Source organism: Lontra canadensis, unplaced genomic scaffold (genome assembly GCF_010015895.1).
Source record: "Lontra canadensis isolate GAN:19392208 unplaced genomic scaffold, GSC_riverotter_1.0 scaffold84, whole genome shotgun sequence".
NCBI classification, from domain to species: domain Eukaryota; kingdom Metazoa; phylum Chordata; class Mammalia; order Carnivora; family Mustelidae; genus Lontra; species Lontra canadensis.
Window position 1 is genome coordinate 2,764,827 of NW_022631078.1, and position 26,164 is coordinate 2,790,990.

Here is a 26,164-nt window from a genome sequence, read left to right on the forward strand (position 1 = left end):
CAAATACATTCTCCCAAGATAACCGCTCCGAGGCTGGTTGGAACATCAAGGTCATGCCACACGACTGCTGTCTTTTTCCACACTGCACATGAGGGTGGGGGTGACAGTGGGTCACACCCACAAGCTGCTAACCAGTCCCCCCAGCCCCCTGGCAGGAGAGCCTAGCAGGGTCCGAGCATGGCAGCAGGCAGTGGCAGGGAGCGGCAGGGCACGGTCAAGTGCAGTCACTCTCAGGCCTCGGGTCACAGAGGCCACCATGTACTCAGGACCCAGGCGCTGGCGGCAAAATTAAGGCTCCGGCAGGACGTGAGAAAACAGCATCTATCTGACACCACGACACACTATCTTCCCATCTTTAGAGAGGTATCACAGCATATTTTTTTGACAGTAACATTATCTAAAATACAAGTTCTTCCAGAGCGGCGAGGTGTTAAATCACTCTCACTTCGCAGATGTGCTCATGAGCTTCTCAACCAATGCCTGTTTTCATATCAGGAAGCAACAACCAACCTGATTTATTAGAAAGGAGCGCAGCTGACAGGCGACTCCCCGGGTGCCCCAAGCACAGAGGTGCCGACTGCAGGACAGCCCACTGTGTACGTGTGTGGCAGCGGCAGCCGCCCAGGCCCTGGGGGCGGCAGCTGGACAGGAGCTGGAGGGGGCCTGGCCCTTGGCTCTCCCACCCAACACCCACAAGGGCTTCTAGATGGGAACACACCAAGGGCACAGATGAAAAGGCCCTGCCTTGGATGCCAAGATCTGACGGGCTAGTGGGGCAAGCAGGCCTAGTCTGCGCCAAGGCAGCAGTCAGCATCTCCCCACCCTCGGGAAGGAGGGGGTGTCTGGGCTCAGTGAGCCACTAACAGAGGGTGCACGGGGAATGGACCTGTGATAGTGGCGAGGAGAGCCAGGCAGGAGCGAGGGCCCTGCGGGAAAAGGCGGGGGGCTCTACAGCATTACCTGTCCTCCGTGCATAAGTTTTCTGATTCCGTAGAACAAATAACCACCATTGATTTGTTATCACACAGCCCCCATGGCTCTGAGTCCAAGCAGCCTGGCTGGGTCCTCCGCTCAGGGCTTTGCAGCTGCAATGAGGGCTGCGCTCTCATCCAGTGGCTCGACCAAGGAAGTGCCCACCTCCGGGGTAATGCCCGGTGTTGGCAGGAGTCAGTCCCCTGCAGGTGTATGAACGAGGCCCCAGCGCTCTGCTGGCTGCCAGCTGGAGGCCACCCACCTGCCACGTGAGCTCCTCCAGGCTGGCTGCCAGCTTAAGAGCAGAGGCAGAATCTAGCTAGTCTGCGAAAATGGGCTCATAGATAATGTAACATAATCACAGGGCAGACAGCCCACCACCCCCCACTCCATCAGGACGTAGGATTTGCCCAAACCCAGGAGCAGGGGGAGTGCGAGTGTGGACACCAGCTAACAGGGCTCCCTGGGATTCCCCCGAGGGCCCGTCTGCCACATTCACTCACTGCATTTCCCTTGGCAGGAGCAAACCCGTCTGAGCTATGACACACCAGCCCCCGTATTCCCCTTCCCGGCAGGACAGGGAGGAGGAGGGCGAGGGCTGCCCGCGAGTCCCGCTCGGTCACCTAGCGGTGGCTGTGAGTCAGGGACACAAAGCAAGGCTCTGCCTGATGGACACTTCCAAGCCAAGAGACAAGGCCCTTTTCCAAATGGGGCAGAAAGTGGAGAAGAAACAAGCTCTGAGCTCAACAAGCACACGGCTCGGGTAAACAGTTTGCAAATCATCTCACCAGCAGTAAGAAAGCCCTAATGTGACCCAAATCCGCAATAAGGCGGAAGATGAGGCGCTTCTCCAGGAGGGCTCCCTCCACCGTGGGCACTGAACACGGAGAACGCTGACACCAACGTGCCCGTCTGAGTTCTGACCCGACCCACGACCCCCACCCCCGGGCTGGCATGCAGGTCCGTGCGAGCCCACACTCACCCAGAGCTCAAGCAGCGGCGCCCACCTGACGCCCTTCTGACCGCCCCCCGAAGCTGACCACCCCTTCCTTGGCACCCTGCTGGGCTGCCTGCGGACTTCTGTGAGAAGACATGTGGCACTTTAGTGGCCTAGATGGTTGGCGCGGACATTTCACCATTAAACTCTGAGATCGTCCTGACCAGGCTTCTTCCGATTCCTTTCCACACCCAGGACCCAAAGGGCAAGGCAGTCAGAGTCTTCCATGAAAGTAGAAGGGATGAGGGACATCTCGGTGGCTCAGTAGGTTAAGCTTCTGCCTTCAGCTCAGGTCACGGTCCCAGCAAACCGGGAGTAAACTGGGACGACGTCTCATGCCTGGGCTCCTTTCTCAGCAGGGAGCCTGCTTCTCCCTCTGCCCCTCCCCCTGTTTCTGTGCATTCTCTCTCTCTGTCACATAATTTTAAAAAGTCTTTTTAAAAAATTGAGAGGGATGAATGGATGAAAAGATGGATAGACAGACACACTGATTAACGGACACTTTGATGGATGGATGGATGCATGGATGGATGGATGGATGGAAGGATGATGGACGGAGCAGTGGAGAGAGGACGAAATACCAGAGACTAAACAAGAAGTCAAGGGGAGGATGGTTGGGACAGATGATCCCAGGGTGCCTATGGAAAAAGCACTTTCCACACAAGTTCTAGGACTCCGATATTCTCCTGTCACAAGCCATTACTAAAGCCTAGAGTCTAGACAAGAGTCCTTCACTCGCCACAGCAGACACCAACGCCAGGACTCGAAGCCGACATCCGTCTTCCACAAAGATGTCCCCCCGACTGCCCCTTCTGACATCACGGGATAACTAGAGGGGTGGCCTGCACTAAGTCACTCCCTCGTCTGCCGTCCTGCTGGCTACGAGCTCACCTACAAAGGCCTCTGTCGAATGCATCCCCGTACACGCAGGACCCAGCACAGAGCATGTTTCACAGATGTTAGCAGAATGTGTGAAGTCACCCATGTCCCGATCCAGAGGCCACTCAGTCTGAGATAGGGCTGGAGAAAGAGTGGGTCCCCCAGAAAGTGGGAGAGGTCCCCAGGCCAAGGTGCCCGGCTCCCGAGGCGCCCACTGCGAGGGCCAGCTAACGCAGGCATAGGGCCACCTCCCCGCATCCGAACAGCAAGCAGGGGCACAGACCAGGACAAGGGGGCAGTCAAGCGGGGCTGCCATGGGTCCTGCTGCCGCCTGGACTCCCAGGCCACGACGGAGCCACTAGCACGGCTGGGAAACTGAGGAGCGCCCAGTCTGCCCCTGGTTGGCAGGAAAGTGGTACAGAGCCAGGAGGAGGAGGAATGGGAGGCAGGACAGACAGGGAAGCATGCCACTGCGCAAGTCCTCCAGACACAGACCAAGTGAGGGAGCAGGGCCCCGGGGCCACAGGAGTCTCGTCTCCCTCTCCACAGCCCACCCCAAGGTCACTTCTGATGATGACAGCCCACAAGTGGGAGACTCAGAGGCAAGTCGCCCAGCAGCACCCATCTGCCTCCTAGTTCAAGCAAGTCTAGAACCAAGGCCTAGTCCCTACCAGGCCTCACACGATGCTCAGCGCCCCATGAAGTGGACACTCGCTTAGTGTCCCAAGACTCCATGACAGCAGCAGACCCAGAGTCGTCACACACTCACGGAGCTCCCTGAACGGAGGACACAACCAGACCAAGGAGTGACAGCAGCCGGGAGGCAAGCAGCCAGGCCTGACCCAGCCCAGCTGCTGCTGCAGACGGAATACGGGGGAGAGGCCGCCTCCCCAAACCACCCCGGGGGTGAGGGATGAGCGCCTGTGACCGCAGCCAGAGTATGGGGCCGGGAGGCCAGGCGTGGCACGGACCACTCCAGTGGGACCACCAGCCACGGCAGCCCATGCCCACCCATCTCCAGGCCTGGGACTGGACGGCAGCAGCCTTGGGGGCACCCTGATCTGGCCTGCCCAGCACCAGAGCCTTCCAAGAACAGCGCTGGACACAGGCCAGCACCCAAGGGCAACAGTCTGACTCTGGGTGACGGGCGGATTTTCTGCGCTGACATGGCAGTGCTCACGGGCTGCTCTGCTCTGCTCTGAGTCCGTGTTTAGGAATGAGCCCAAAGCGGCCGGCGCATCAACGGGGAACCTGTGAAAAGAACATTAGCAGAGACACAGCTAGAGACCAAAGATCACCTAAGCACTTAACTTCGACATTATTTTTTTTAAATAACCAGAACATAGTTTAAAATGATGAGTTTGTCAAAAAGGGAGCTCCAGGAAGGGCTCTATCCATCACCAGCACACTGCTAAAAGGCCCCTTTACCCCCGCCCGACAGAGGAGTCTATCCTGCTTCCCGCACTGACAACCTGCCCCAGACAGAGAAACGTCCGCTTCCGGGGACTGCCGTGAGGAGAACCTAAATGCAGCTCACTCTGCTTTCTAACCAGTAACCCAGCAGCAGGAGCCGTCTCTGGTCTCCTCCCCTGCACACAGAGACCCCTGCCCCCAGGAAACCAGGCGTGGGCAGAGGGGGGTGCCCCCACCCTGCCTCTCAGAAGACTCAGGTACAGTGCGAGAGCCAACCGTGGACCCCATCCCTCCAGGCTCTCGGGGAGCAGCCCCCCCTTGTGCCTCCCACCAGCCGGTGGAGACAGAGGTCTCGGTGCCCACCTGGGGCTCGGGCCCACCGGCTCACACACGACCTTCCCTCACTGCCCACGGCGCCCCAGGACCTCCCACAGTGGGCAGACACACTCACGGGGCTCTCACACAAAATGCAGTGTCCCACCCCGGAGCTACTCCACTGTCCCCTCCGTCAGGGGCACATTCCCTCAAGGACCTCCTGCACCAAGCTGACAAATTCTGAGCATCAACATGATTCATGTTAGAAAAGAGGTGTAACCTGGTAAACACACACACACACAGACACGCATTTCGAGCAGGAAAGCGGCTGCATTAGCAAACCCCAGGAGAGACCGGCCCAGACCCCGTGCTGACGGAGGGAGGCCCAGAGCAGTGTGAAAGGCCGGGGGGCGGGCAGCACGGCTCCCCCAGCCAAGTCTCCTCACAAGACGCTTCTCAGCACACACGGAAGCTGGCGGACGGCCCCACAGCCTGCGGTCAAAGCCGGCATCACAGCGATGAACGACCTGCCCCGTGTGTCCCCAGCAAATCCCTGAGGAGGACGCAGCCACACGATCTGTGGCTTCCTGCCAAAATCTGGATCTGTGCACCAGGAAGCAACAGATAAGCCCAAATTAACATATTCTGGCAAGAAAACAAAGCAACAAAACCGGAATGTGCGCGCCTCAGAAACAGCTGAGTCACGAAACACAAAGAAAGGCTGAGTCTGTCCCAGGCGAGAAAAGACAAGTAAAGGCAGCGTGGGTCCAGGGACGCGTGGTGACACCTGGACGGGGTCCGCAGGCGAAACGCCAGTTCTGCCGTCAAGGTCGATCCCTGGCTTTGGCGGGAGCACTGTGCTTGCGGGAGAGAAGGCTCCTATTCAGGGGAAACACTGAAGTATGCGGGGGTGAACTCACGAGCCCCTGCTGTGCCCCCGGCACCCCCCAGGCAGGGACCCCCAGGCTCCACCCCGCTCATTTGCTCTCTTGGTGCCCCCAGAGGTCCCACAGCACACGGTGCCCTCCTGAGCTGAGACACAGCAGCCCACTGGGTTCGGCACGCCGGGGTCTGCACTCAGCAGTGCCCGGAGGTGACTTCCTGCCCCACTCACTGGCCCGTCCTCCTTTCCTGGGCACGAGCCATCCCGAGCGCTCCTCATCCGTTTCTTGAAGCAGAGAGTGACAGGAGAAGAACTCCTCCTCTTTCGTGAAGTCATTTTCCTAGGCTCCTGCTGGTCTACTTTTTTCTAGAGGACGGTGTGAGCTCAAGTCCTGCCACTGCTGTGTGTCCTGCCTCAGGGAAGGAGCACGGGCCTCAGGACCATAGCAGGGCTACGGAAGCAGGGACGCAGGAGGGACTCTGGGGACGTAGGGCAGGAGTGACGCAGAGAACCACCTATGGTCACCTCGGAGCCACGGCGTGGAGCCGCAAGCCCAGGCTCCCTGATGAGGAAACAGCGAGCAGGAAACAGAGGCAGCTATAACTGGGGCAGGGCCAGCTCCGTGTCACAGGGCCCCAGGGAGCAGCAGAACAGAGCCTGTGCAAGGGGTAAAGGTGAGCTCGGGGCACCTGCGTCACAGATGCAAGGCCGTGCTGCACCGTGCTCCTGAAGACATCTAGGCGACAGGACACCAGAGTTCTGGAACATTCCATGGCCATCGCAGTCTGGTTACACAGGTGCTCTCTGCCCATACAGCCTCCCCTGGCCTGACCCTCAGAATGAGTGAACCATGAGGCTCATTCTCCCGGGGAACACATGGGTAAACTGGGGCAGGGACACCCAAAGACTTGATGGCAGATATCACAACAGCAGCTTCCTCAGTCATCCACCAAGAACACCACAGGGCCCCACGGTGGGGGCCGGGGGCCTGGATGCCAGCACCCACACCAGAGTCCAGGCGGCCCAGGCCAGGCTGGCTGAGAGGCCAACAAGGGCTCGGGGGCCTCCCTGCAAGCCCACCCAAGCTCCCAGGACAGGCACCGTGCTCGCACTTGAAACGAGCTGGAGAAGCCTAGCGCCACTTGGAGGGGTGGGCTCATGGGAAGCAGGCAGGGGCAGAAGCAGGGAGAACCCTGCGGGGGCCTTCATTCAACCCCTGGCTGCTCAGTCAACCCCGGGGGCTCCCCCAAGTGGGGAGGGCCCGGCAGCGGCTCGGGCGGCCAGCAAGGGGGTCTACGCAGGTCTGAGCGGCAGATACACAGCGGCTGCGCTCTGCAAGGCGGGGAGGTCCTCCGCTAACCGTGCTCAGCCGCTGGCCTGGCCGCCCGGCTCTGCAGGCAAGGACGAGGGCCTAGGACCCCAGCGTGCTCCAGGGCGAGGCCGCTCTGAGCAACAAGGCCCCCTGCCCGGCCTGGCTGCCGCCTCCCCGCCCCAGCGGGTCTCTCCGGCCCTGGCTCTCTGACTGCCGTCCTCGGGAAGCAGACGGCGGAAAGCACGTGGACAGGGCCACGGGAAGCTCTGCCTGACCAGAACAACAGTATGAGGGTGGCCGCGAGATAAGACACGGGTCCCGCTGGAGCTGTTTCTGCACACGGGGCTGAGCAGAAGGCCACGGGAAGACCAAGCAGGGAATGACGCCCCAGCTGACTTGCGGGTTTCTTTGCCGTCAGGAGGGAGGCATCCAAGTGTAAAAAGGGGGCGGGCCCCGGATTCTCACCCCTCTGTCATCACTCACTTCAATAGAAGCTCCAAGCGTTAGCTGTTCTGGGGCTGCTTTGTGCAGACCAGACAAAGGGCCGGGGGTGCGGGCAGGGACGCTCGGAGCCCCCATTCCCAGGCGCCATGGTGGGAACCCCCTCCTGGCCCCCTCAGCCCTAGGTCCAGTATTGCAGCACACAAGATGGACTGCGTGACAGCAGCTCCTACCCCAGGTCTCGCCTCAGCCCTGCGACAACCTGCTGCACCCCAGGGCTCCCGCAGACGTGGCACAGTCAAGCTCCAAAGGAAGAATCTGTGGGTCCACATCTCCGTGTTCTGTGCCAGCTCCCAGGGAGCCGGCTGCACACACCCCCGCACAGGGCCCCACCCTTAGCTGGGGGCCGGGGGGGTCCCCGCATGGCAGCAACCAGAGACTGGAGCCGTCACACACACACAAACACACAGGGGTCTGAAGCCAGGGGTCACACAGAGGGACATGGCAGAGGGCGGGAGGTCTAACCTGCCAGAAGAGCTTGGCCTGCCCTGTCCCCTGTGCAGGGACAGGGGTGCGTGCCTGAGAGGGACGATGGAGAAGCATGGGGAAGCATGGTGCCCTGCAGGGGGCCCAGCAGGGGGCCCAGCAGGGGGCCCAGCAGGGACCCATAGCCTAAAGCATGGGGGACGCAGGGACCACAGAGAGTAAGGACAGGAAGTGCCCCATGGTCTTTCATGAGAGCCAAGGGCTTACAGGCAGGGAAGGTGACCTCCACTACAGAAACCGTCCTCTCCCAGCCAGCCTGGCACGGAAATGCCCAGCTGTAAGGCTGCCTTCTGTCCGGGATTTAAGAGGGACGTCAGTGCTTTATGGCGGGGGCGATAAAACCACTTGCATTTTCCAGCAACTTGTAACCACAAATAAAAATGACTTTTGGGAATCCTATCAAAGCCAGAATCTGATGGCCTGCATTCAAAACCAAGACAACTTTTTCTTCCTAAGGTCAAGGAGAATCACTGTATTTGCAAGTGTCTGCTTACAATTTAATTAACTAGTCTCGGTTTGGCAATAAACCCTGAACGTCGATCTCAGGTTGGAGGGTCGCAGAGAGAGCATCATTAGGAGAAAATCATCTAAGTCACGGGCTCAGAGGGCCTCACGTGCTTGTGTTTCATTACACACCAGATGGCCGTCACCACCTCCTGCGTAAACACGCACCCCACCCGAGCGGTCACACGTACACGGTCACCACGGCATGGGCACACGCCAGTCCCCGCACCTCCAACTGGTCCTGGGGAAGGAACGGCCCAGGATGCAGAGAGACCAGTCTCTAGTGCCGGCACAGCCGCCCAGCCTCGGCCGCCCTGCCAGCTGGAAGCACAGTTGTAGGAGACTCCTCCCCGGCCCTCCCAGACAGCCCGGCCGACACGGGAGTGATGATGGCCTCCAGAGGCCATGAGGTGGCCTGGGTGGTGGCAGCCAGATGATATCGGGGCCTCCCCCCGATTCCATGCTGAGTCTGGGCCTGGAGGAAAGAACTCCCGGGGGACAGTCAGTGTCCTATCTCCTGATACAGGACAGGAAGTCCGCAGTAGTCACAGCCCATCCACACACATCAATAAGGTCTTGAAATATCAGCCAACCCCTCTGCCCTGCAGGGGATTTAAGTGTGGCCCCACCCACAAGCCACGAGCTCCAAGACCCTCTTGGGACCCTGCAGTCCAAGCATGGGAGGAGAGCTGTCCCTCAGTTTTAAGAAAATAAATCCCTCTCAATATCTTCAGGGGAACACCCGAAAACAAGCTTAAATTGGGTCCGAGAGGCAGCAAGTCCTAGAGAAAGAGCAGGAAACCACAGGGGGGTCCCAGAGGGACCCCAAGTGACAAGGCTGTAGCCCCACTCTCCCAACACACCTCTCTGGCCTGGAAGATGGCAGGAGGGGGTCGCGGGCCTGACCCAACAGCGGGCTCAGAGACAACAGCGGGAGGGCCCTGGGATCTGGCTCCTGTGGCAACAGCGGGCCGGCGTGGGCAAGGGCAGAGCGGAGGACGTCCGGCGCCACGCCAGGCTGGGTCTGGGGAGCTCCGGGCCCCTCTGAGTCACTGGGACACTCAGCTCCCATGTCTCACGGGGGAGCTCAGTATTTCAAAGCTCTGGCAGGTGCCACCTCCCCGGGTTATCCTGACAACCTATGGGGACGGCGGAAAATACACGTGAAGACTGTCACCGCAGATTGAGGCTTCTCCAGAGAGTGCTGTCCCTGCAATCAGCGCGAGGGCCAGCTCGTGGGAGAGCCGATAAAGCGGAGGGGCCGGCAGGTCACCGTGAGGAAAGGGCCCCGCTCAGCCGGCCAGGGGCACGTTCACACAGAGGTAAGACCATTCTCAGATGACCACAACCATCAGCACTTACCCAGTCACCTGTCTGCACACCCAGCGTTTTCCTGTCACTCTCCCAGCTACATAGCAGTTAGCAGGGGGCGCGCTCTCGGATTACAGAGCTTGTCCACACGCCAGATCGCCCCCTCCCCGGATGAAAGGGCAGAACAAAGGCCACAGAGGAGAGCCCAGGGCACATGAACATGTAGAGACAGGGATAACCCACACAGGCGCGTTCACCCGCAGCCCCCCAAACGTCCATTCTAAATCGGGAGCCTCGTCGGCAGCCCGCATGGGAGCAGATCAAGGCCTCACAGGGTGCGGGAGCCCTCGTGTGCGGACACCACAGTAACGCCTGATCCGTGCATCCAGCAACACGCCAACGAGGAGTGGGCACAGTGTGCATGCCGGCGCCCTGCTCGCTGCTGGGAAGCCTGCAGGACGCCACAGGCACAGGCTCAAAGCTGGGAGAAGGGACCTGCTTGCTATTTCAGGATGGCACAGTAGACTCTCGGACCTCCTTGCCCTTCTCAGGCTGGCATGGCGGCGGGGCACCGGAAGGCACCAGATGCTGGCCGGCGTCCCATAAGGAGCCACGTGAGGAGCCACGTGAGGAACCACGTGAGGGCTGCAGCCAGGGGCCGAGTGGTGGGCGTCACACAGCACACTGCAGCCTGCTGCCCCGAGGAGATCCTGGGCCACAGGCAGGCACAGGCAGGGCCCCAAGCCCCCAGGCCACTGCTGGGCCCCCGACAGGAGACGGAGCTGGGGCAGCTCTCCGTGTTCAGCACCAAGCCAGGAGGGCAGAGCTGGAGGCCGTGAGGGGCTCCCCCAGCATGTGCGGAAAGAGAGACCGGAGAAGGAGCCGGGGGAGGCAGACACACCACTCTGTCGGGCCTCTGGGGGGAGTCACCACAGTGCAGAGGCGATGAGCCGAGGACAGTGCCTGGGATGCAACAGGCACCTGCCAGACGCAGCCTGCTACCAGCCACGGCCGCAGCGGCCAAGCCCAGGCGTGCGACGGGCTCACCAGAACCGGGGTGCACTCTCCTAACACATGACCTGGGGTTCCACTGCACTTCCTCTAGTCCTCTGATCTTCTGGTACCTGGTATGGCATCCTTCTCCCCCACAACACAGCAAAGTATCCACACCGGGTTTCAAGTGAAAGCATATTAAGTCCGCTGGGCTGAAGCAGCCCGTCGGCCCGGCGTGGGGGTGGCTTTGCCGCCTCCCGAGTGCAGGAGTGAAGGACCACGCTCACACGGGGGAGGCCGCAGCAGGTGCGGGGACAAAGCCCCAGCAGAGATGGGGAGCCAGGCGCAGGAGCGCAGCCCGACACGGCACACTCTGCCCCGTGCGGCCCCACGATGCCACGCGGCCCACGATGCCACGCGGCCCACGTCACTGCGGTCCACGTGTGCTCTGCCAGCCGCCAGGTTCGTGTGTCTCCGGTGAAATATCACTATCATTCCAAATGCTCACATCAGCCATCCCCGGGCCTAATGAGGACGCAAGTGGGGGACAGGGAGCTGGTTATTTTTCACTGTCGCACGCCAAGTGCTCCACGGCCAGACCGACGTCGCTGATTTATTCTCTGCTCTCCGACTGCTTACCTTGTAGCAGTAATAAAAATATTTTCACTCGGATGGTAATAAAGCTGAAACTAGTTTACTAGATGTAACTGAATTCTATCTTGAAAGAATAAGTCAATTTTAAACTTACAATGCAGTCAAGACAGCTTTCAGAGAAATTTCATTAAAATCACATTTACCTTAAATTAAAACACAGAGGAGAGGGGAAACGTACAAGCAGACAAAGCCACGCACACACAGGGAGAGCTGCTCCCCAGGAATGCATTCGGGCATCTGGTTCCCTCGGCTGGAAGGGCACAGTTTTAAAAACGCTAACAGCCACCCCCAGTGTGCTGGGTGCGGGCAACACGGTCGCGCTAACGGGCTCCCCGGGGAAAGGGCAGGGGGCCGTGCACGGAGGTGGGGCACACAGGGCCCTTGGCTGCCCAGCAAGGTGACCGTGGCCAAGCAGAGCCCCCAGACCACAGGCCCCAGTGTTTGAAGAAGTGTCAGCCCCTCCACCGCCAGCCACCTGCGAGGCAGGGCTGAAGAGCAGGGACGGCAGCGGGCTCCAACGCCGAACTAAGCTTCCAGCACCTTCGCGTCCGGGCGCGCAAGGGCTCGCGGGGGACAAGCTGCAGCCAAAGCCCCAAGCCAGCTGGCCTCCGAGGGCACACGCTGTGCTGGCCAGTGGCCACGAGAGCGCGGACAGTCGAGCTTCCCTTCTCGGAAGCCCGGCCGGGTGCCCCGACTTCTCTCCTCTGACACGCAATCCTGCTATGAAGCAGCCTCCCATTCTGCTCGCGGGCTGGCATTTCCCCCTCACCAAGGAACCAGAACCCTGCAGTCAGAGGTCAGCCTGTCCCTCAGTCTGTACCCGTCTACACACCACAGCTTGCTCGCTCCTCTTCAAGCCCCAAATCCGCACCCCAGAGGAAGGGCTTCCGCGTGCCCACAGCAGGGATGGAGCCCCTCCCGCCACGAGCACAGCAGCCTCTCTCTGAGAGCCGGGCTCACCTGCGGTCCTGCCTGCGTGCCAGACCACCCAGGCAGGGGACAGCCAGCCTTCTGGACATGGGCCTGCAGACGCACCCCACCCCTGCTGCAGTTCCCGACTGGGTGAGGTGGGGAGATCTTCCGTGGGGCTGCAGACACGGGATCCGGGCACAGAGTCTGCCTTGCACACCATCCCCACCCCGACCAGCCCCGAGAGGCAGATCCGAAAGAGGGGAGAAGGTCCATCCTGGCTCAGGCCCTGAGCGGGTCCCCGGGCCCACTTTACGAGGGAGCCACCTGGGGAGTGACCAAGTCCCCTTTCACAAAGCCAGGCCCCACTGGCCACCTGCCTCTGGTCCCTGTGGCTACGATCTGAACAGGGAGGGGTGAGGACCCTCTCCCTCTCCCTCGTGCTCACGCAGCATGCCTGTCCTTTGGTGACACTCGGTCACTGCCCCTGGGGACAAGTCACCTTTCCACTTGTGTGCAGCCCCCACGTCGCCACACCACCAGCACCTTGCGGAGTTTGGGACCCGTGTCCCAGGCCCCAAGGAGCACCTCGTGCACAGCAGGCTGCTGGGGGCTCCCCACTGACACACTTCAGAAGCACTCCGGGATGGACCAAAACGTAGAAGCCATCACAGAAGGAACTACTGCAGGACCCAGAAGCTTTGGGCCTGCCCTGGGCCCAAGGCCGGTGTGACAACCTCCTGGGAAGGTCAACAGCACCTTCCTGGCTCCAGCCCGAGGACAGGCCTCCTGGAGACTCCCCCCCACGGCAGGCCCAGGGGCTCCCTGAGCGCTTCCCAGGCTGCGCGCAGGCAGGCAGGTCACCTCCCCAGCTCTCAGCTCCCTGAGGCCAAGTCCTGCCGCACACGCTGCACGCTGGCTACCCTCCCCCGACGCGGCACACTCTGTCTCCTGTCACCGCCCACACTCGGAGCTCGGAGCAGCAGAACAGCCGGCCGCGGGGACAGAAGCTGCAGGAGACGGAAAAGTGTTTCAAGTGCAGAAAAGGACAAGAGCAAGGACCAGAGCAGAAGCTGGGATCCCGTGTCCTGATGGAGGGAAAGCGACCAGCCAGAGCGTGGGGCCGGGCGGCTGGGGGCGGGCGGCAGAAGGGCTGCTGCAAGCTGAGAAGGGCCCGGGGCCCCGCGGCCGTCCCCAGCTGCCTCTGCGGCAGCGCGGACCGCGCACCAGGGCGGAAGACGACGCGAAGCCGCCGCGCCGCTGACGGCGGAAAGGAAGAGCCTGCCCTGACCGCCCCGGCCATCGCGGCCAAGCTCCTGCCCCTGACCGACACAGGGCGGGCCTCCCAAGGTCCCACCCGCGGTCACTGCGAAGAAAAACCCACCACCCGCGGGCAGGCAGGCTCCGCGTGACCGTGAGCGCTCCCCGGGCGGCCTCCCTGAGACCACAGGCAGCGGGTCAGAGACGACCTGAAGCAGAGGCGTGAGGGCGTGTGAAAACGCGCTCGGTGAGCAGCCTCAACACCACGTCCACGCTGGAGGCAATGAGCCAACCGGAGCCCTTGGCCACGAATGGGGACCGCCCCGCCCCCGAGGACACCGGCGGCCCCTCCTCCAACAGGCCGGTGTGAGGAGCGTCACCAGGAGCCCCAGGAACACGGAGAAGCACGGGCTCCGGACAGTAACCACGTCCACGAAGGAGCCGCATGTGACGTGTGGGGTGTAGAGCTGTGAGAGCGGGTGCATGTGCAAGCGCGCGTACACACGCACATTCCTAAATCCCAAACAGCCCCCTACGCGGAGGCAGATCCTCCCCGCCACCCGGAACCCCAGCAGCAGGGGGGGCCTGCAGCTCAGGCGCGGGTTCGAGTCTAACGTGGGCCCCGCTGAGCTCCGCCGGCTCAGCAGCGCCAGCCGAAACATCGGGGCCCGGTGGGATCTGAATGTCAGTGTGTGGCATACTCACGCCGAAAAGCTACAGTTTGTGTGAAATTCACATAACGGGGTGCTCCTTACTCTGGCTGGCTCAAGACCAGGCAGGAGGAGGGACTCATCCCCCATCCATCCCAGGCTCTTACAGGCGGACGCCAGATGTGGCTGGCGTAATGGCCACAAATATATCAGGGGTATCCTTTGGTTCTCCTACAACAACAGGCAATTTCGTTCACATCTGTTAGCGGTCCAGGTGACACGGAGCAAACAGTCCCGCTGGGGCTTCAAAGCGGACCCTCTCCCGGTCCGAGAAATGTTCATCTCCGCTCGTCATCACAGCACGGAATCACTAGGTCATTGGTGGGAACTTAGGATTTTATATACAAAGGTCCGTCAGCAGGGAACAGACTGACAGCCACGAAACACTGAGCACAGGCTCTTACCGGTGACCCCGTCTCTCTGCTGTGACTGGCGCGCCCAGTGCTGACCACCAAAGCCCAGGGCTCTCCGTGAGCCCCGGGTTGGGGACGGGGCTGCACCCTTCCCCCGGCTCCAGGCTGTGGCTGCAGCACAGCCCTGGGTTTAGCCAACGAAGAACAGCACAGTTTCAGGAACCGCTTTCTGTTGGAAGCGTTAAGAGCCTGTGAGGACTCCCCAGAATCCTTTTCCTTCCGTCCCAGGACCTGGGCAAGGATGCCCCCAAGGGCGGAGGCTCCCTCGGCCTGAGTCCCAAAGCGAGAACCGCGCAGAACAGAGTCCCAGCCAAGCCATGAGGGACGCAGTGGCCGCTGAAGCTGCTGAGACTGGCCTGCCATCGGCTGAGCCCTTGCCGAGCCCCGTGACCCCCACTGGGGATTCCCAGCCTCCACCCCACACGGGGGTCCACGCTCGGCCACTCAGGGTTTGGTCAATGTGCGTGTTTGATGCACGTCCAGTGCCAGGCTCTGGGCTCCCACACCGTCCTGACAGCTCAGCTCGAACCAGTCCCAAAGCAGCGGATGACACGACAGCGTGGGTCAGAGTCTGGAAGGAACAGACGGTGGCCACCAGAGGAGAAGGAGCTGCTGCTGACAAGAAAGGAAAAGCGGAAGGAAGGGAGACATGGCCCATCCTGGGGATGGGTGCAGAGGGGCACCCGTAGTGACTGGGCACTGCCAGGGTACAGGAACTTGGGAAAATCAGCACAGCCTCCAACCCGCAAAACCACCCCAATCATTAGCCCGTACTGTCTGGTGTAGGCAGACCTGCTCGCCCAGCACAGCTGTGCACACACACACACGCACACACTCGTGCACGCACACTTGCATACACACACCTGTGTATGCACACACCTGTGCTCACGGGTTCTCCAGTTTCCGCAGAGAACATTCCAGGCTCCGCAGGAGCGACCGCACCCTCTAGACCTCCAGAAGGCCAGCAGCCCCACAGGTGCACCATGGCTCCTGGTACTTGGGAGCATGAGAGGCACACGGCAGAAGGCGGAGGGTCTCCGGGTCACAGCCAGGACAGTCAGATGCCTCTGATGACTGTGGGTGCAGAGAACCCGCTGGCCCTGCTGTGGACTGTTGTGAACTGCGGCTCTGCACAGCCCCTCCCAGAATGAGTCTGGCCACCATGCGGGGGACAGAGAACTCAAGAGGCTGTTCTGGCAAGCTAGAGGACTGAGCCACACCAAACACCGGGGGCGATCTATTTCTCCCTGAGATCGAAGAAGAAATGACATCTGGTAGCAGATTAAGAAATCAAATTAATGTATGAGCAAAATTTAAAAAGGCTGAGGTTGCTTTTTGAATAAATGACAAGCTCCCTAACTAAAGCCTGAGATCCACCCCCTCTGCGCACCGCCACCGTCCCCCGTCAGCTGGTGCCCAGACTCAATCCTTCAGTCTCCACACTTGTACCTGGATGGCCCCAAGGAAACACCCCATGTCCCTCGGTCGGGAGGGGCCGCTGGAGGCTGACTAGCCACAGCAGGAACTCATCTGCTCTGGAGGCTGCTTCCTCCACTCCAGGGCCAAAATAACTGTTTGCCAGGAAGAAGAAGTCCCCATCCCTGGGGAACACACACCATCAAAAAAAACATGTGACCCAAGACTTCGGCTCAAACAGGACAAGCAGCTGTTAGAAATGGGGGTCTGCTAAGGTCTTCGTGGCCACTCATCCAGGAAATCCCAAAACCTTTCTGATTTGCCAGGAGCCAGTGCCTTGTTCCACCGGACCGCAGACCTGCAATCAGTCTTTTCCTGTTCTGGGATGGATTTTGGTCTTCCCGGAGTGGTTCCATCTGGTTCTAGTCCTCCTTAGATACCCACATACCCCTTCCCCTTTTCCACAGACTTTTTGCACCTGACCCTGCCCACGGGCTGGGGGTGGGTGTTGATTTGCCTACTTGCAGGGGATTTGGGTTCATAGTCATTACTGTCCCTACTTACGCTGCAATAGTGGGCTCTCTGCTGCCTTCTTCATGCGCACGGTTTCTCAGAGGGAATGCAAACAATGCACATTTGGGTGACCTTGTGCAATGCCAAGGTCAGTCCAGACTGGCATGCTTGCTGGATTCCTGGAGTTATACTCTCGACGCACGTCGAGGACACTTTCTCATATTTTTGTTGAGAAGTCAATTCTCAAATAGCTGTTCTTAGAAAATAATCTTTGCCTCCAGCTGCTTTAAGACTGTGTCTGTCGTTTAATTAAACTTCACGAGGATGTGCTCACACACAGTGTTCCCATTAGTAATTCTCCTCTGGACCCAGTGGTTGCTTGAATCTGTGAGTTGGCACATTTCGGGACTTTTAGAAAATGTCTCCATCATTATCTCTCCAAAGTTTCACGCATTCTCTCTCTTCTCCTGTGACTCCAAACACACACCCCTCGGGCTTCCTGACCACACCCTCTAGATCTCCTACCTTCTACATTCTTACTCTCCAGGTTTTATTATGGCTCTTTCCTTCCAATCATCTTCCAGATCACGCATGTTCTCTGTAGCTGTGTCTAACCACCACGTTTTTAATATGGTTATCATACTTTTCAATTCCAAAGATCCTATTTGGTCATTTTTTCAAATCTCTTCTGTAAAACTACACAGTTTCTTCTTCCCCTGCAGACATAGTCAAGATCATCTGTTTTTGTTCCTTCATACACAGAGATAAGGATAATGGTTTCGGGGTGTGTGTCTAAGAATTACGAAAGCACAGCATTTGGGGGGCCAGTTTCTGGTATCTGTTGCTTCTGTTTGGTCCACTTAAGGAGTTTTGAATAGGTGACAAGCTTTGACTGTACGCAGATCATTTTATTTTGAAAACTACACGTGTTTGTAGAAACAATTTCAGTTCTGGTGACTTCCTCCAGAAAACAATCTGCTTGGCTTCTCCCAAGCACTGCGAGCGCCCCCGCAGAGAAGGACCGTAGCTGAGTTTCAAACAACCCTGGTCCTCTCAGGTGACAGAGACCAAGATTACCAGACTGTACGGAGGCTGTTTCATTCTGGGTCTTCCAGACTCTGCTCGGTCCCAAGGAGGTCACGGGCCTTTCTCACATTCTCTGTCCGGGGTAGGTAGACCGTTTCCTGCGGAAGACTGTGCGAACGGCAGCTCGCGTTGGGATTCTTCTTTCTGGATGAGCAGATGCCCTCAGAGCAGCAGCCTTTAGTGCTGGGCTCACCTCTCTGAGCGCCAGCATTCTCCTCGAACGTACGCATAGAGTTTTGTCTTCTTGCTGGTAGTTCAGCGCTTTTAAGAAATGTGTTTCCTGGGGCACCTGGGAGGCTCAGGTCGTGATCCCGGGGTCCTGGGATCGAGCCCCGCATCGGGCTCCCTGTTCCTTGGGAAGCCTGCTTCTCCCTCTCCCGCTCCCCCTGCTTGTGTTCCCTCTCTCACTGTGTCTCTCTCTCTCTGTCAAATAAATAGATAAAGCCTTTTTTAAAAAAGAAACAAACAAATGTGTTTCCTTTTTCTTTCTTTCTCGTTTTCCTTCCTTTCTGCTCTCCCCCTGGTCTCTACGAGCTTTACAATGAATCCTCTCGAGCTACTTCTGGTGTGTTCGGGGGCAGCTTGGGCGGAAGCATCAGGCCCACCAGCACTGGACGTGAGGCTCGTCGCCTCTCACCTTGTCCTGTGTGCCGAGTTCCGTGGCTCGAGTCTTCCCCTCTCATTCTGAGGGGAGTCCTTCCGCTGGTGGCCCACACAGCACAGGGGACTCCCCTGGGTTCTCATCAGCCACCTGAGCTGTCCCGAGACACATCGTTACCCCCGCCCAGCACACAGCCTCTCGGGCCGCTGCCTTCCACTCCGCTGGGCTCCGCCACAGACAGGCCCGTCTCTCCTCACGCAGGGCACCTTCCTGTCTCCAGCACACACGTTTACGAAAGGCTTAAGGCTAGCAGAGAGGGGGTGCAACCTACTCAAATTAGAACTTAAAAGTGCTTTTGAGAAATCCTTTAGTCAACCCTCCCCACTACAAAATAAGACGACGATGCTGGATCTCGTCGGGTCTTCCCCTCACCTCCTCACTGTGCTTCCTTCTGTGTCCACCCCCGAGCCCCAAGACCTCGGTTCTCCTCCCCCTCACCACTCCGTTCTTCACAACACAGCGCAGGACTCCAGGCTCCCCGAACTTTACAGAGCAATTCAGCTCTTTTCCACACTAGTCCTCACTGAGTCATGCCCATGAAAACCTCACCTTCCTGTTTTCCTTTAACTTTTATCAATGTATTTAAACTATTTAAAAAAAAAAGTTCACCCATTTTTCCCACCCCAGCCCCCACCTCTTGCAACCACCAATCCCTTCCTTGCATCCGTTGAGCTTGCTTTTTGGGGTTTCCATCTTTTTCTTTCTTTAGGATTGCACGTATACGAGAGCTCGCACAGGATCTGTCTGACTTACTTTCCTTAGCATAATGCTCTCGAGGTCCGTCCACAATGTTGCACACAGCAGGATCTCCCTTCTTATGGCTGAGCAACACTCCTGTGTGTGTGCGTGTGTGCGTGTGTGTGCGCGCGCTACAACTTCTTCACGTGTTCCTCTGTCAGCAGACACTCGGGTTGTTTCTGTATCTCGGTGGGTGTAAATGCTGTGGCACTCAACATGACCTGCACGGATTCCTTCAAGTTGGCAGTTTTCATTTGGTTCAGCTAAATACATGGGCGTGAAACTGCTGAGTCGCATGGTGATTCCATCTGTAACTTTCTGAAAAACCTCCATCCTGCGAGTGGCCGCACCAGCCTGCGGGCCCGCCCACGGCGCACAGGGGCTCCCTTCTCCGGAACAGCCGATCTGGTAACGGTGAGACGTGCTAGCTCATCGTCCTCTGGATTTGCATTTCCCCGAAGGTTAATGACAGAGAACATCTTTCCGTGTGTCTGCCGGCCCCCGCAGGTCGGCTCTGGAAAGCCGTCTACTCGGGCCTTCTCTCCGTTTTCTAATCAGATTTTTTATTTTGCTCTTGAGTTCTAAGAGTTCTTTATGTGTTTTGGCTATTAGCCCCTTAGCAGATATATGTGACGCGTGATTATCTTCTCAGATCTAGTAGGCGCCTTTTCATTTTGCTCACGGTTTTCTTTGCTGTGCAGAATCTTTTTAGTATGATGTAGTTCCAACTGTTTATTGTTTTTTTCGCTTGTGACAACAGATGCAAAAAATCATAGCCAGGACCTATGTCAATGAGCCTGTGTTTCCTGGCCGGAGTTTGAAGGTTTTAGGTCTTACACTCACGTCTTCAACCCACTTTGAGCTAATTCTGTGTATGGTATAAAAGATCAGTCCAGTTTCATTCTTTTATATAAATTTTCCCAGTACCATTTATTGAAAAGACTGTTCTTTCCTCATGGTATATTCCTGATTGCTTTGTCGTTAAGTTACTTGACCATACATGTGTGGGGTTATTTCTGGGCTCTCCGTTCTATTTCACTGATCTACGTGTCTGATTTTATGCCAGTACCATCCTGTTTTAATTCCTATAGCTTTGGTAACACCGTTTGAAATCGAGGCCTGTGATGCCCCCAGCTTTACTCTTCTTCCTCATACGGCATTCTCCGTTTGCAGAGCATTCTGTGCTTCTGTACGTATTTTAGAATTCTTCATTCAATTTCTCTAAAAAACAGCACTAGAATTTTGACAGGGACTGCAATGAATCTGTAGATTGCCATGGAGAGTTGGGGCCTTTTAACAACATTAATTCTTCCAATCTATCAACACCAAATATCTTTCCCTTTTCTTTTCTTTTTTTTTTGGAGGGGGGTTATCTTCTTTAACTTCTCTCATTAATGTCTTATAGTTCTCAATACACAGGTCTTTGACCTCCTTAGTTAAACTTATTCCTAAGTATTTTATTCTTCCTTGTTTTTTTAACTTTCTCTCTCCAATGGTTTGTGATGAGTGTAAGGAAACACAACTGACTTTTGTGCACTGATTTTGTATCCTGCAACTTGACTAAACCCGTTTATTAATTCTAACAGGTTTTTTGATGGAGTCAGAGGTTTTCTATACATAATATCCTCTTACCTGCACAGAGCGACAACTTCACTTCTTCCTCTCCAATGGGGATGTCCTTTCTTTTTCTTGCCTAATTCCTCTGGCTAGGATTTTCAATACTGTGTTAAAAAAACAGCAGTGAGAGTAGACATCCTTGTCTTGTCCCCAACGTTAAAGGAAAAGCTTTCAGCTTTTCACAGTTGAGCGTAATGTTAGCTGTGGGCTTGTCACAGACGGCCTTTATTCTGCTAAGGTATGTTCCTTCTATGCCTATATTCTGTTAGGAGTTTTTATCATAAACAGATGTTGAATTTTATCAAATGTTTTTTCTACATCTACTGAGATAATCCTACAATTTTTATCCTTCATTTTGCTAATGTGGTAGACCACACTGCTGTGCGTCTGTAATCCAAACCATTCTGGATTATGGATTCCACAGTCTAAATATGTCTCAAATAAGCCCAACTTGGTCATAGAGTGTGATCTTTTTACTATATTGCTGAATTCAATTTGCTAATATTTCACTGAGCATTTTTATACTAATGTTCATCAAGGATACTGGCCTGTAATTTTCTTTTTTGTGTGTGGCATCTTGGTCTGGTTTCAGCATCGGGATAATGCTGGCCTCGGATACTGTGTTCAGAAAAGCTCCTCCTTCTTCTATTCTTTTGGGAGGGTTTGAGAGGATTGGTATCAATCCTTCCCTGAATGCTCGGCAGAACTCACCAGCGAAGCTGCCTGGTGCTGGACTTGTGTTCCTTGGGAGACTTTCAATTACTGCCCCCTTCACGTCCGTCTCCCTGCTAGCCCGGGGCCAGGTGTTCAGGTCCTCGACTCCACTATGATTCAGTCTGGCTGGTGGGTAATCAGAATCTACCCACTTCTTCCCGGCTGTCCGCTCTATTGGTATATACTTGTTCACAGCCGTCTTTGACGACCCTTTCTGTTTCCGGGGTATTGGCTGTAATTACATCTCCCTTTTCACTTCTGATCTTACTTGAGTCCTCTCTCTCTCTCTCTTTCCTGGTGAGTCTTGCTAAATGTTTGTCAACTTTGTTTCCTTCTCAAAGAACCGGCTCTTTGTTTCACTGATCTTGTCTAATATCTGCCCAAGTCATTTATTCCGGCTCTCACCGGGGCCTCCTTCCTTCTAGTAGCTTTGGCCTTCATCTGCTCATTTTCTAGCTCCCTGACAGGTAAAGTTGGGTTGTTTACTTGACACTCGTCTCATTTTCTGAGGGAGGCATTTACCGCAGGAACCTCCCCCTCTTACAACTGCTTCTGCTGCGTCCACTAAATTTTGATATGTCACTTTTCCATTTTCATTTGCCACAAGGTACTTCTAGATGTCTCTTTTGATTTCTTCTTTGACCCACTGGTTGTTCAGCAGCATGTTGTCTAATCTCCCCATGTTTGTGAATTTTCCAGTTTTATTCATGCAATTAACGTCACCGTTCTTAATCAACAAGCCCACGAAGGGGTGTTCCCTCACCAAAGTGCCGAGAAGGTCTGAATCAATGCCGTCCTTCCCCTAAAGTGCAGACAGGAGGCAATGGGGTTTTTTTTAAGCAATTTTACTTCCTAACATATCCTGCCCTTAATAAAATCTTTACAGTCCCTGCAAAAGTTCCTAGTGCACAATTTCTCCCTCTAAGGGGTGAGGGATGAAAGTGGGGAGGGCGGACTTCCCGCGGCGGAGGCCTGCAGGAGCTCTCCCAAGGGGCTGCTGGGGGGCCTGGGTGCCCCCCAGCCAGAGAGCCCAAACCCTGTCTGCTGGATGCACTTCCTGCTTGGAAAGCTTGGGCATCTAAGGTTTCATCAGAAGAACAGTCACAAATGGGCTACAGTATTTCCATATTTTACATATCTATTACATAAAGGAACCTTCTCTGTTGTGAAGAAGGGATCCTTGAAGCCAAAAACCTCAGGCCGGAAGCACCCTCCTCACATTGAAAAATGTGATTTACAAAAAAGCACAGCTTGGGCTGGGATTCCTCTGGCCCCTGCTGCTGCTCTTTTAAACCGTCCAGCAAATGCGCAGCGTGCTTCTTGCTGAACCACAGCACCAGAGAAAATCCATTCCGGCGTCTCCCCAAACCGCAGCACTGGTACAAATGAGCGCTAACCACGACTTCCTAACCTCCACGGACACAGAAAACACGCCTTCTAAGGGACAGGAGGGGAAGAGAAGAAGCCGCTCCAGAAGTGTAATTCCCACCTACTGCAAATCGTAGTTGGAAGAACTGAGAGGGGGCCAGTTGCGAACCCACTGAGCGGGGAGACCCCAGCTGCCTCCCAGAGATCTTGCTGTGAAGCGAAGAATAAACGCGGTTCCACAAGCAGGAAACGTGTCTCGAGCAGAAGGTGAAAGCAGCCAAACAGACTGAATGAAATAAAGTATTATTGGGAGAACCATGAAAACCCTCACCGTACGGAAATGAGGTAATAACCATTAGATCCCTGGTCGAAAATCAGATTCAATCAAGCCACAAAATGGCGTTTATAATTTGTATGACTACATTTTATAATGTCATTCACGAGGTCCCCAAACCAAGTGCCTTTCTGGGGGAGATGATGACCGGAGCGACGCGGCGAGGGGAGCGCGGAGCAACACGCCGGGCCGCGGAGGCAGGGCCGGAAGACACGCCCCTGTGTCCATGCTGGAAGCCAAGGACGATTTCTCTGCAAGTTCGGCAAAATCACCTGCTGGGTTCGCATGAGGCTCTCCGCGACGGAGCCCCCTCTTGTGTGCACCTCACCACCGACCGGTCGGCGCCACAGATCTGTGCCTGGTTCTGCTTGGTATCACTGTGTTGACGCTCTGTTCGTTAATGTAACAAACTATCGGGAGACGGTGCTGGAATGGGCAGGCGTTATCTCCCAACTTCCATTTAATTAAACTCTGCTATTGCAATAGGACAGTCAGCACATCATAGGGGAAATTATTTTAAGAATGAAGGTAAAAGGTATTTCAAAGCCCCCACTTAAATATGAAAGCGTAATCTAAAACGGCCGAGCACACACTATAATTTTCCTATAATATTAAAGATTTTATTTCCAGACTTGGTAATTAATTGGATTCCATGGAGAAATTATGCCAGCATCCTTGGTAGCAAAATGATGCACAAACGCAGGGAACAGTGTGCCAAAGGACAGCCATCAACAGCCATGCTGTCGCCCAGATTATGACAATCATCGGGCTCAATAAGGAGTGAGAGCTGCCCGCTCCTGGAGAGCATTCGTTACTCCCTGCAAAGAGCCTGCACTGAATCTGATTATGTCGCCTTAATAAAAACAAACGGGAGGGTCTCCTGCTCCCACGGCCCCCCCAGAAGAAAGCCTGGCCCTGGCCTGAGGGAGCCAGGACCCCCAGGCTGAGTGAGGACAGCATCTCACCGGGGAGAGGCCAAGTCCTGAGCCTCCCACCGCCTCCTCCCGGGCCCTCAGGGAGCAGCCTTACCATCAATCCGGCTCACGAGCTCTTCCAACATTTTCACCTTCATCTGAATCCCAGGCTGGGCAAACGTATAGTTGTCCTACGGGAAAAATAACAGCAAATATCATATGCACAGAAAATAAACACATAAACCAAACCTTCCAGAGGGGAGAGGAAGGCGAAACAAAGGTGAACAGTCTCCCAGCAGAATGAATTCACCAAGTGACCTGTGCACGCGGCGTGAGGCCCCGTCACAAGGGCCCGCCGCAGCACAGTCCCATCTGGGGTCAGGACCAGGCCTCCCCGACATCAGGGGGCGAGCACACCCGACTCGGGGACCATCTACCGGAGCATCTTTTTGCGTAAATGCAGACATTTACATTCGCATGGAACGAAGAGGCACGGGCGCGGACAGCTCCTTGAGAAGCGTGTGCTGGAACTGCTGGTGGCCGCTGCCCGCGCCGTGGGCACTCGCCGGAGCTGGACTCACCAGTGCGCAAGAGTGGACGCAGAACAGCGCCCAGGCCTGGGGCTGACGGTGTCAGCGTCCCAGCTCCAGTCCCAAGGCCAAGGACGCGGCCACCGCACAAGGAAAATAGGCCCATGTGACCACTCTCCGTGAGCCCAGGTGAAGGAGTGGATAAAGCGAGACAGGAAAACAAGGGTAGGTGTCAAGCCGGATGAGTCCTCGGTCCAACAGACCTGGAAAGGAGCCCCGCTCTCCTACGCGGGAACTGCACAGCCTTGGCAAGCCACATCACCTCTCTGGGCTCCCACTGGCCGTCTAGGCCAAGAGAACAAGGCTGCCTTCTAGGTCTGCTCTGAGGTGTCCAGGAAACCAGGTAGGGATGGTGCTGGAGGGCCCAAGATTACCAGAGGTGCCAGGGAATGAAGGCGGGCCTCAGCCAGCCCCCCGTCACCTTCAGAAGGGCTGCTGGGCTCCGAAGGCACAGGCCTCCACACAGAGACACACAGGCAAGACAGAGACAGCCCCAAAGAGGTCCACAGCCTACGCCAGAGCCTGCTGAAGGGCACAAAGGGGCCAATCCACCAACCAGAGGGAATTATCTGGACTAGCCGAGGGCCCACCGTAGTCCTGGGGTCCCAACGAGTCCACAGGAGCGTGAGAAGGACCCGACCGGCCGCAGTGACACTAAAGATGGAGGAAGGGGCCAGGAGGCAAAGGACGCAGGCTGGGAAAGGTCAGGTTGTGAGATCTTGCCGGAGCCTCCAGCGCACACCTTGAGTCAGCCCCAGAAGACACGCGTCCTCCCGAGCTGTGAGGAGTGTGTAACCTGAGTGCTTTCTGGCCACCGAGCCTGTAGCGATACGTTGTGGTGGCCGCAGGAAATGAACACTGCAGGCTTGGGGGCTGTTTGTCCCTGGGGCCCCCAGGACCCACAAGATAGAAGGACAAGATGAGAATCTGGAGCCCCCTGGCCGATCCTGACCCCGGAGAGCAGACAGGCCTCAGCCCCAGCGCTCACGCGGCCCGTGCTGGGCCAGTGCGGGGATGGAAGGGCTTGTCCTCAGGGAGCGACACCAGGCAAGCTGCACGAGCTGCACCAAGGACAGTGAGACCCCCGGCCTCTGTACGGTGTGGGTGACACGGGCGAGGCGCCGGGCAACGACAACCTACCAGGCAGTCACCGTGGGTTGTGGACAGTGGGGAGCGCTCTTGCTGCTGCCCCTCACCACCAGGCACTTGGGGGGGGAGAATCCCTTCAGCAGGGACAGCTCCTGGGCAGCCCCCCCACATCTCAGCCTGCATTGGGGGGAGGCAAGCATAGGGCAAGTCCAGAGTGGACATGCTTAGTCCCAGATAGTCGACCGTGCGGACAGCCCCTGTAAGCGAGGGGCCACGCCCACAGAACTCAGTCCAGACCGGGAGGGGACCGAGCAACCAGTGGCACGGACAGTGGCTGTCAGGCGGCCCCGGGGACGCGGCAACAGCACCCAGTGTGGCCCGCTCGGGAATCCGCGAGGGGGGTTTTCAGGTGGAACACTCAGCGTGGAGCAGCTTGGGAGGCCAGACGCGGGTGCGGGGGTCCTTGCCGCCGGGCCCTGCACAGTCAGCCGTGCTCACCACGCCCACGGTCACTAGCCACACGCAGGCACAGCCGGCAGCTCGAGCTGGGGCACGAGCGGCAGCCTCTGGGGCACAGAACCGAAATCTCCTATGGGGCAAGGGGGCATGTCC

General features: G+C 56.9%; 1 protein-coding gene across 2 annotated transcripts in view; it reads right to left on the reverse strand.

The window, feature by feature from the left end:
- Nucleotides 1–26,164, reverse strand: part of TBC1D22A (TBC1 domain family member 22A) — a 289,882-nt gene that overhangs the window by 88,160 nt on the left and 175,558 nt on the right. For both annotated transcript variants that reach the window (XM_032882758.1, XM_032882759.1), the window contains exon 10: nt 23,989–24,064. In XM_032882758.1, the coding sequence (XP_032738649.1) occupies nt 23,989–24,064 (76 nt within the window). The remainder of the gene's footprint in view (nt 1–23,988; nt 24,065–26,164) is intronic.